Genomic DNA, 10055 nt, shown 5'->3' on the forward strand with positions numbered 1-10055 from the left:
GTAGGCTTGATTGCATGATCAGGGTACTTGGTAGACTCCTGGATGTGATAAAGGAGGAATGCTGTCCTTGGGTGAGCGGATGAGGGTGGCTAATTTGCTACATGGTCTGAATTTTGTTATGGTAATCTGGCTGTTGTCGTGTAGCTCTTTTATAGCAATGAATTCCTTATGTGGGATATTATTTTTTGGAGGCTTGGACTTGATTAGGATGTTGGCCACATCTAAACGTATGTTGTTAGCTATTGTTGGAGGCAGGTCGTAAATTCCTCGTTCGATGGACGCCATTATTTCGGCTTTTGGAACTTGCTTGGGAGTTATGGCAAAGTTGTGCCCTCGACTTAAAGCAGTCGTGGCTTCTTTGCTTAATGTGAGTGACGATAGATTCACGACGACGAGGTCTTGTTGTAATTGCAGTCGTTGTATGGTGTTCCGTTGTTGTAGATTTTCGAACTTCTTTTGGTGCCGGTTTTTGACTCTGTCGAATTCTTTTTTTGCCGTTGCGTCGGTGATGTTCTCTAAGATCTGCCAAAGTTCCGTATTTAGAATATTATACAGTGATTCTCATAATGCGCTGATGGTTGTATTTGCTTGTGCTAATTCCCGGCGAGTGGTGTTAATTTGTTCGCGTAAAAGCGCTACACTCGCTCGTTTATAGATGCGTTGGGCTTTGGCCGAGTGGAACTTGTTTTTGATTTTAAAACAGTTCGGTATTAATTTGGTGTCTCGGCACCTCTTTAAGAAGGCTAACCTGTTTAGTTGCCGCGCCAATTTCAACTTCCACTTACCATATCGTCGTGTCTTGCGTACGATATCGTCTCCGTGAAGAATCCTTAAACGTGTGGACAGACTTATGTGTTCGTCGAACATGTTGTTTATTATTTTAACGGTATAATAGAACACAGAAACTAAGTAAATAATTAATTTATTAACTAGATGCTGATATTTCGCTGGTATTATAACCAGCATCTTCAGAGCACAAAAACACTGTTTGTCACAATACGCGAGACTAAAACAACATGGTGTACTTCAACAAAACTGTAGCAGCAACACAAAGACTAGAGTCCTGATTTTGGCGCCCTCTATCTGAAGAAAAAAAAAAAAAAAAACGCTATCATATATTACTAGAGTCCTAGAAAAGTGCTAGTTTTTTCTTAATATGACTGTCTCCCAGATCTTTGGCAAGTTAATACAGCCATATTTGTTGAGATTTGGAGTGTGTTTTAGGGCTTCTGTCGCCTCTAAGAACAATCTCTCTGATTTATATGGGTTTCTGTGTAGCACTTTTGTGTTTTTCCAGTTGATCCTGTGTGCAGGGGTATCCAGAGCATGGTCTGCTAGGCCCGACTTCCCATAATGATATTTCCGGACGTATCGTTTATGTTCGCTGATGCGGATATTCACAGTTCTTCCTGTTTGATATGACCACAAAGATGTGGCCAACATCCTAATCAAGTCCAAGCCTCCAAAAAATAATATCCCACATAAGGAATTCATTGCTATAAAAGAGCTACACGACAACAGCCAGATTACCATAACAAAAGCAGACAAAGGAAATGCAACCGTGGTGATGGACACAACTGAATATGAAAACAAAATGCACACATTATTACAAGATCAGTCAACATACAAAATTATAGATCGCAATCCCACCAACACACAAAAGAATAAGGCACGAAAATTATTAAAAAAAGTCACTTCCTGGCCCAAAGACACAGTTAACAAACTCAAACCCTTCCATGTTAAAACACCTAGGATCTATGGATCACCAAAAATTCACAAACCTGGCACACCCCTACACCTAATTGTGGACAGTATAAATAGTCCCACATACAAACTAGCTAGACATTTAGCAAAGCTACTAGCCACTCTCACTAACAATTCTCCCTCCTTTATCAAAAATTCAGCACACCTAAAAAGCATCTTACAACACCTCACCCTAAAAAGCTCAGACTTAATAGTAAGCTTTGACATCACTTCACTATTCACAAATGTACCACTAATAGAAACCCTCAATCTACTGAAGTCACACTTCCCCCCTGATATATTTGAACTATTCAAATTCACAATACATGCAGGATATTTCACATGGAAAGGGAAAATATACAAACAAATTGATGGGACAGCCATGGGCTCTCCCCCTAGCCAACTTTTACATAGAACACCTGGAAAAACAAGCAATCAATACAGCCACTCTCAAACCAACACTTTGGCTACGCTATGTTGATGATGTGCTTGCTATTTGGCCACATGGCCCAGAGACATTGAAAACATTCTTAGCACATTTAAATAGCCAACATCCAAAAATCCACTTTACTATGGAACTGGAAGCCAACAACTGTCTGCCCTTCCTGGATACACTCATCACACGTCTCCCAGATGGTTCCTTATCATTTTCAGTTTTCAGAAAACCCACACATACAGGCAGATACTTACACAAACAATCACACCATCATCCTTCTCAACAATATGGCATATTAAAAACGCTAACCCATAGAGCGAGAGCAATCTGTTCAAATGACAAGGCTCTTACTGCTGAACTGACTCACTTACGCCACACCTTCTTGGCCAACGGCTACAATCCACAAAAAATAAACAAAATACTAAACACTCCTAAGAAACCCCTCCCACCATCCACCACAGAGAACTACAACAAAACAGTCACCATCCTTTACGTTAAAGGCACATCCGAAAAGATCTCAAGAATTCTCAATAAACATAAACTACGCACTACATTCAGACCATGCAGCAAATTAGCCACCCTCATCCGCTCACCCAAGGACAGCATTCCTCCTTTATCACATCCAGGAGTCTACCAAGTACCCTGCTCATGCAATCAAGCCTACTACGGTCAAACAGGAAGAACTGTGAATATCCGCATCAGCGAACATAAACGATACGTCCGGAAATATCATTATGGGAAGTCGGGCCTAGCAGACCATGCTCTGGATACCCCTGCACACAGGATCAACTGGAAAAACACAAAAGTGCTACACAGAAACCCATATAAATCAGAGAGATTGTTCTTAGAGGCGACAGAAGCCCTAAAACACACTCCAAATCTCAACAAATATGGCTGTATTAACTTGCCAAAGATCTGGGAGACAGTCATATTAAGAAAAAACTAGCACTTTTCTAGGACTCTAGTAATATATGATAGCGTTTTTTTTTTGTTTTTTTGTTTTTCAGATAGAGGGCGCCAAAATCAGGACTCTAGTCTTTGTGTTGCTGCTACAGTTTTGTTGAAGTACACCATGTTGTTTTAGTCTCGCGTATTGTGACAAACAGTGTTTTTGTGCTCTGAAGATGCTGGTTATAATACCAGCGAAATATCAGCATCTAGTTAATAAATTAATTATTTACTTAGTTTCTGTGTTCTATTATACCGTTAAAATAATAAACAACATAATGGAGGTATTATTTTTTTCTGAATTGATTGGACCCTTGAAATTTTTTATAACAGAATCAGAAATGGAGTCTTAAGAACGGGTCTTCTTCTTGAGCTTCTTTTCATCCATTGCTGAATATAGGCCTACCTCTTAAATTTTCAGTTCTGTCTGTTTTTAGTCAGTGTCCACCATTTCATTCCAATATTTGTATATTATCCTTCCATCTTGTTCTTTGACGATCTTTCCTTTACTCGGTATCCACCTTTCATCTGGCAGTTGACTAGTATGGCCAGCCAATCTCCACTTACATGCCTTACAACACTTCACAATATCATCAACTCCAGTCATCTCTCTAATTCTAATATTTCTTATTCTGTCCCTTTTTGCTATGTGGAGCATTCTTTTTACACGGTGGTCAGCATTGATAGTGAAGAATTCATGGAGCCACAACACACGTTTTAGAATAATTACTTGATTTGACATTAGGAAAGTAACATTTGACGTTTCAACCTCTGTATTGAGGTCATTATCAGGAAAAATACATATGTATAAGATACAAGATTTACTCTACAAAAGTAAAATGAATCTAAATGCTTATTAATCTTTTAACCTAGCCTGACCACTTGTGGGGGAAAAAAAATTAAATTAAATTAAATACAAATAAATTAAAAACGGAACTATATTAAACATTTCTAAAGTCCTCTCGTATTGAGATTTTCTTCTGGGCTTGTTCTGGTTGCTATAAGGGTTGGAGATGGGTCCTCCACATTGTTGGAATGAAAAACCAGGTTTTGGTGCGATGTGTGGGGATTGGTGCCTTTCCAGTCAATCCTGTGGCAGGTTTGGAGTGCATGGTTTTGTAGGCCCCTGTTTTACCATAGTGGAGGTATTTAATGTGTTTTTTGTTCATCTTTTCTGATTGGGATGATGCATCCTGGTTCCCTTATGTAAGGTAAGTTACAGGTATATTGAATTTTGTAAACCCCTGGGTGGGCCAGGTATGGAAGAGGATCTTTGGAAGAGATAAGTAAATTTCTTAATTTTGTTGAGGGTTTGAAGGTAGTCTTAATGTTGTATTTAAGTAGTGTTCTGTCTATTTTTTCTGAAATGCCTCTGATATAGGGTATGGTTATGGCATTCTTGTAATCTTTTTTGTTTTTAGTGGCATTTTTATGGAGGATTTTGTGGACTGTTTTTTTATTGTAGCCATTTTTTACAAATGTTTGGTTAATGATTTCGAATTCTTAGTTCAGAGCTTGTTCATTAGAGCAAATTGTATGGTTCTGTGTTTGAGGGTGCTTATGACTCCTAGTTTTTGTGTTGGATGGTGGTATGAATTTTTATGTATGTATTGACCCGTATATGTAGGTTAGGTTGCAGTTTAGTTGCAATCTAACCAAAGCAGAAAAATTGGCTGTTAAATCCTTAAAAAATAACAAAGACATTGTGATTACAAAAGAAGATAAAGGTAATGTCCACAGTCAGACAGCATACCTAGAAAAAACGAACCCTTTGGTATCCGATCACAACACTTACAAATGGTGAACTACAACCATACAAACCACATCAGAAAGAAAACAACAGACTTAATCATATTGGTGATCATGTGGCCAGAAGAAACAACCAAAAAAAACTATTCCTGCCTTTATGCCCAACCTCCCAGAATTTATGGCCTTCTGAAAATACATAAAACAAACACATCACTATGACTGATAGTTGAAGGGATCGACAGCCCTAATTATCACTTAGCCAAGAAATTAGTGGCCACACTGAAGAAGTTGGTATGTCACTCCCCCTCCTAAATTAAAAATACACAACACTTTATAACCAAAATTAGAAACATCACACTCAACAACGAAAATTTATTAGTCAGCTTTGACATAACTGCCTTTTTCACTAATGTCCTGATCAGTAATACTATTATTCTCTTACAGAGAATAATTTTCACATGACATCACAGCCCTCTTTGCCCATGTACTCTGTGCTGAGTATTTCGTGTGGCAAAATAATTTTACCTACAAGAAAGAAGGTATGGCCATGGGCTCACCACTCCCCAATAGCTAACTTTTACATGGACAACTTCGAGCTGTGAGCTCTACTAGATTCGACCAGCCCAAAGTCTGGCTCAGATATGTCGATGATATTTTCACCATTTGGCCCCATGGCCACGAAACTTTAAATACATTTCTAAGCCACCTGAACAAACAACACAAACATATCCAATTCACCATCGAAATCGAAAACAACAACTCTCTTCCTTTTCTAGACACACTTGTTACACGTCTTCCCGGACCAATACATACACAAAAATTCATACCAACACAAAACTAGGAGTCATAAGCACCCTCAAACATGGAGCCCTTACAATTTGCTCTAATGAACAGGCTCTGACCAAAGAATTCAAAATCATTAACCAAATATTTGTAAAAAATAGCTACAATAAAAAAACGGTCCACAAAATCCTCCATAAAAATGTCACTAAAAACAAAAAAGATTACAAGAATGCCATAGCCATACCCTATATCAGAGGCATTTCAGAAAAAATAGACAGAACACTACTTACCTTCAAACCCCCAACAAAATTAAGACATTTACTTAGCTCTTCCAAAGATCCTATTCCATACTTGGCCCACCCAGGGGTTTACAAAATCCAATATACCTGTAACCTACCTTACATAGGGGGAACTAGGATGCATCATTCCAATCAGAAAAGACGAACACAAATAACACATTAAATACCTCCACTATGGTAAAACAGGCCTATCAGGCACACTCAAACCTGCCCACAGGATTGACTGGAAAGGCACCAATCCCCACACATCGCACCAAAACCTGGTTTTTCATTCCAACAATGTGGAGGACCCATCTACAACCCTTATAGCAACCAGAACAAGCCCAGAAGAAAATCACGACACGAGAGGACTTTAGAAATGTTTAATGTAGTTCAGTTTTTAATTTATTTGTACTTTTTTTTAATTTATTATTTTTATTATTATTTTTTTCCTACAAGAGGTCAAGCTAGGTTAGAAGATTAACATTATATTCATTTTACTTTTGTATAGTGAATCTTGTATCTTATACATATGTGTTTTTCCTGATGATGACCTCAATACAGAGGTGAAAACATTGAATGTTGCTTTCCTAATATTAAGTAAAGTAATTATTCTAACAAATGTGTTGTGTCTCCATAAATTCCTCACTATGAAGGATATTATTATTATTATAATAAGTTAACTTTTTTTTAAGGGATTGAGTGAGAAACAATGAAAATCATACTTATATTTTGCTAGTTTTAGGTTTGGTTAGGCATGAAAAATTTTTACTTAAAGGTAAATTAATCCTGTAGAATTCATTTGTAAATATTGTTTCACTTTTTGAAGAGTTTTTATCAAATGGAGGAATGATGGCAACTTTTTTTTTTTTTTTTCTTTCAGTACCTCAAGATGCTTCTCTTATCAGTTTTGAGAGTGATGAAGGAGATGATAAACATTAAAATTTAGGAAAATATGTGAAGAGTTATAATAGAAAACTGTAGTAATAAGTAATATGCTTTAAGTTGTGTGGCAAAACTGTTCTCAGGAAATTTTTAGCTAGGTGCATAAATGTAAATATTTTCACTGATACTATAATGTTTCTTATATATTTAAATGTGAAATGTAATGAAGGAGAACCAGGTTTTATAAAGGCATTGGCATGTATAGAAACAGGGAGTATATCAATGTATAAATATTTTGGATAAAATATATTCAAGATTTACTTAGGCCAGTCGGGATACTCAGTCATGCTTTTTATAAATGAGATTCATAGACCCATATTCTTTTAAAATATATGCCACCTCTTTCATTTCTTAGAGGCATTTTGATAATGTTAGTTTTGTATAGCATTCCATTACTTTGGACTGTTGTGTACTATATTTTAAAAACACTGGTCAAACTAGAAATAAAAAAGTGAACTCCCTCACCTTAGCATGTTAGGGTTCTTTATTACAAGTATGCCAGATATAAGTTTGAGTAAGTATTTATTAAGTTAAAAAAAATTAAAAATACACATGCATTCAAAAGTGCTTATAAGTGCATTGTTTCCTTTCATGTTGTCTTTCATACTTGCATTCCATTTTCCTGATGTTATTTACCATTCACTGCATCCACCCAGCTTTTCAGGAAAGAAGTCCAAATGAGAATGAAAGAAATGAACTTTCAATGATATTCTAGCCTCTTCTTCAGATTTGTTGTTGCCTCTAAAACCCTACACAGTATTTCTTAATAATCTCCTGGTTTCTGGTTCTGTATTAGTAAGACTTAATACTCCCTTAATTTTAGGGCCAAAAGTTGGCAACTGAAGTTTTTGAAAATCTTGCAGTTATGTACTAGAATATACTGTAGATGTGAAGAAGTGAAGTGCAAGAATCGACCTGTATTGGTTGGTTTGCGATAGACTGTAAGGCTGATGCGTCCATCTGTTTATTTCGTAATTAAAGTGTCCAGAAATGGTAATCGGTTTTCTTTCTCAAGTTCTAAAGTGAATTTAATTTTGTGGTGCAAAGAGTTGATCTTGCTTAGAAAATCGATCCTTTTCAGTGTTTTTCCAATCAATAAAAATGTCATCCACATATCTCCACCACACTGCAGGTTTAGGGTCTAGTTGAGATAAAATTTTACTCTCAAATTTCTCCATGAAGAGATCCACACAAGGTGTGAAAGAGGGCTTCCCATTGCAAGGCCTGATAATTGTTGATAAATAGTTTTATTCCATAGGAAAAAGTTGGATTTTAATCAATGATGATACAGAGAAGTAATGTCTTGGGGAAAGAGGCTTCTTAAAATGTCGATTACCTCCTCTACTGGAATGTAATCTGGACACTTTAATTGCAAAACAAACAGATGGATGCATCAGCCTTACAGTCTATTGCAAAACAACCAATACAGGTTGATTCTTGCGCTTCATTTCTTCACGCCACATTTCTCAGAAACTTAGCATTGTACACATGCTAAAGACATCAAAGATGAACTCTCCCTGATATCAAATAACCTTACAAAGAATGGTTATCCTAGAAAATTGATCTACAAGATACTTTTCTGTGGACCCCCCCCCACACACACACACAAAGACAACCTGAACATATATGTTATAATTCCACTATCGTAATTCCGTATACTGGGACAGTTCCCATTAAGATTGCTAGACCTCATTTATGCAAAATGCATAAATGAGGAGGTTTTGCATTTATTGTCTGTTTCAGTGTAGGCTGAGTATAAAGCTGGAGTTCTTGTTGCAAGCCACTTGTAATATGCTGAATGTTTTCCTTGAACTGCTATTATCACCTGTTATTGAATTTTGGATGAAATGGGAAATTATGGCCTTCACAGTGACGAGAATAATTTCTGATCATGCAAACTTTGTTTGCTTACACTTGAATAAAAGATTAAACAAGAATGTAATTTTTTGGCAGGTTTAATTTAGAATAATTTCTGTGACTAGTTCAGAGCAGTTGTTTGAATCAGAATGGTGGTGCCAAACGACACAAATTTAGGAGATTCTGGAGGAAGGGACATTCTGTGAGAATGTCCCTTCTCATAGAATGTGTGAGAGGGAAACTTGCACTGGATTGTTGTCTGAGTTATGAAGAAGAAAGATGCCTGTATGGTATACATGGAAAGAGAACCGGTTAAGAAAAGTTCGAGGTATCAGGAGAGCGAACAGAATTATTAGGTATTTGGGTTGCATGATTTGCATTAGGTCTGGATTTAAAGATGTTCACAAGCATTTGCCAGTTGGTTAGCTGAGTGGATAGTGTGCCCACTCTGCAACCAACAGGCAGCAGGTTCAAATCCTGCCATGGGCATGGATGCTTGTGAATTTCTTTAGGTAAGAAATGCATTTCATAGCATGAAGAAGTTTCATTTTTGATCTCTGTAGCTGGATTTCTGGATTATATTTAAAAAAAAAAATAAGAAATACATATAAAAAAGAAAGCTTAGCTCATCCATATGTTAGTCATAATACACACATACCACAGTAGAATTCAAACTCGTAATTTGTTGGTTGGAGAGTGAAAATACTGTCTACTCAGCCAGTCCTTTCCTGAGAGACTAAGCACCTTTTTTCAGCTGCTACTTCAAGCTTCATTCCAGACAACTGACCAGTAGAATTAGATGCTGTGTAACTTACTTTAGCTCTGCTAAAGATTTTTAAAGTGTTATATCCATTTTGCGTTTATTCTTAAGGAATTTGTTTTTCATGATCATGCCAGTTCAAAAGATACTTATTCATCAAACTGAATTTTTTCCAGAACATATCTCTTTGAAATTATTGTTTGTTCATGCTGTTGTTTTAATGTTAGTAATATTATTATTATTATTATGGGCGACTCCAGGGAGTCCTTAGACTCATCGAGAGAGGCCCTAAACATCATGTCCACACAACTATACTATATTCTCACAGTATCTGTCATAGCACCCACAACAGACTCTGACAGCTTATTCCACTCATTTACCACTCTAAAAGTAAAGAACTTAGCTCTAACACCCTTGCTAACACTCTTGCCCAGCTTCCATAGGTGTCCTCTAGTTCTCCACTCTCTCTAAACATATGTTCCACTCTCTCACTATAGTAAACTGTAAGAACCCCAGGAATAGTAGGTCATAGTGAATTTCCTTTAGAGTAGCATTC

The 10055-nt window shown here is 36.8% G+C and overlaps 1 protein-coding gene across 1 annotated transcript in view; it reads left to right on the forward strand.

Moving 5' to 3' along the window:
• LOC150094421 (pleckstrin homology domain-containing family J member 1-like) overlaps positions 1-7346 on the forward strand; it is a 137841-nt gene extending 130495 nt beyond the window's left edge. Inside the window, exon 7 of the mRNA XM_090412248.1 lies at positions 6821-7346. Within this exon, the coding sequence (XP_090268374.1) occupies positions 6821-6879 (59 nt within the window). The 3' untranslated portion in view covers positions 6880-7346. The remainder of the gene's footprint in view (positions 1-6820) is intronic.
• The last annotated feature ends 2709 nt before the right edge of the window (positions 7347-10055 follow it).

Source organism: Typopeltis vanoorti, chromosome 22 (assembly GCF_054136105.1).
Source record: "Typopeltis vanoorti isolate ZY-2024b chromosome 22, IOZ_Tvanoo_1.0, whole genome shotgun sequence".
Taxonomy (NCBI): Eukaryota; Metazoa; Arthropoda; class Arachnida; order Uropygi; family Thelyphonidae; genus Typopeltis; species Typopeltis vanoorti.